The following is a 915-nucleotide window of genomic DNA, read 5'->3' on the forward strand; positions in this document are numbered from 1 at the left end:
GGGAGGCAGGGGCGAGGCCCTGGGAAGCAGTGGAGCAGCCATGGCGGAGGCAGAGGCTGTGACTGACGACCTGGACGCCCTTATCGACGACCTGGACTACCTCCCGGGTCACTTCCACTTGGAAATGCAGCTGAACTTCGAGCCGCGCTCGCCGGCCCCGCTGCGCGCCCGGGACCTGAAGCTGCAGCGGGAAGGCCTGCGGCAGGAGCTCCAGTTGGCGGCCGCCGCGCAGCGCCCCGCCGTGCGTCACCTCCTGGGCGCCTTCGCCTTCTACCTGGAGGAGCTGGACGAGGCCCGCGAGTGCTTCCTCGAGGTGGCCCGCGAGGACCCGGGCAACCTCAACGCCTGGGCCAATCTGGCGCACGTGTATGGGCGACTAGGCCAGGAGGAAGAGGAGGAGGCATGCGCTGCGAGGCTGGCCAGCCTCATGGGCCTGGCTGCGGACCCCGACGTCGCCAGAGACCCCCAGCTCCACGCCGCGCGCTGCCTGGCAGAGCAGGGCTACGCCCATGGCTCGGGGGCGGGGCCAGCCCGGAGGAGCGAGCGCGAGTGCTGGCGGCGGGCATCGCGCTCTACGACAAGGCGCTGGGCTACGGGCAGCAGGTGGGTGACCCCGCTCCGAGCTGGGAGGGCTTCTTTTCGTCTGCGGAAACGACCAGGCACTCACTCTCGCTGGTCCTTGCGCCTCCAGAATGCCTTTCCAGTGCGCATCCCTCCTTTTCTCCTCCTCCCTCATCTGGAGACCAGCTCTGTAGCTTCTCTTCTGGGTTAAAGGGGTGGGCACGCTAGGCTGTCTGTCAAATATGGCAAACCCAGTCTGATCTGCGCATCCCCCTCACCGCGCTGTTCCGGCAAGTCCCTGTCTCCCGGCCCGCGCACCCACCCAAGTAGGAGGCACAACCGGGCAGCCTGCAG

At 68.2% G+C, this 915-nt stretch overlaps 2 protein-coding genes across 2 annotated transcripts in view; one reads left to right on the plus strand and one right to left on the minus strand.

The window, feature by feature from the left end:
• The window catches only part of CIMAP2 (ciliary microtubule associated protein 2), a 32,654-nt gene that overhangs the window by 30,648 nt on the left and 1,091 nt on the right, over positions 1–915 (minus strand).
• TTC22 (tetratricopeptide repeat domain 22) overlaps positions 8–915 on the plus strand; it is a 21,269-nt gene continuing 20,361 nt past the window's right edge. The window contains 2 exon segments of the mRNA XM_006146107.3: positions 8–515; positions 518–603. Of these exon segments, the coding sequence (XP_006146169.1) occupies positions 41–515; positions 518–603 (561 nt within the window). The 5' untranslated portion in view covers positions 8–40.

Source organism: Tupaia chinensis, unplaced genomic scaffold (assembly GCF_000334495.1).
Source record: "Tupaia chinensis unplaced genomic scaffold, TupChi_1.0 Scaffold000165_2, whole genome shotgun sequence".
Taxonomy (NCBI): domain Eukaryota; kingdom Metazoa; phylum Chordata; class Mammalia; order Scandentia; family Tupaiidae; genus Tupaia; species Tupaia belangeri.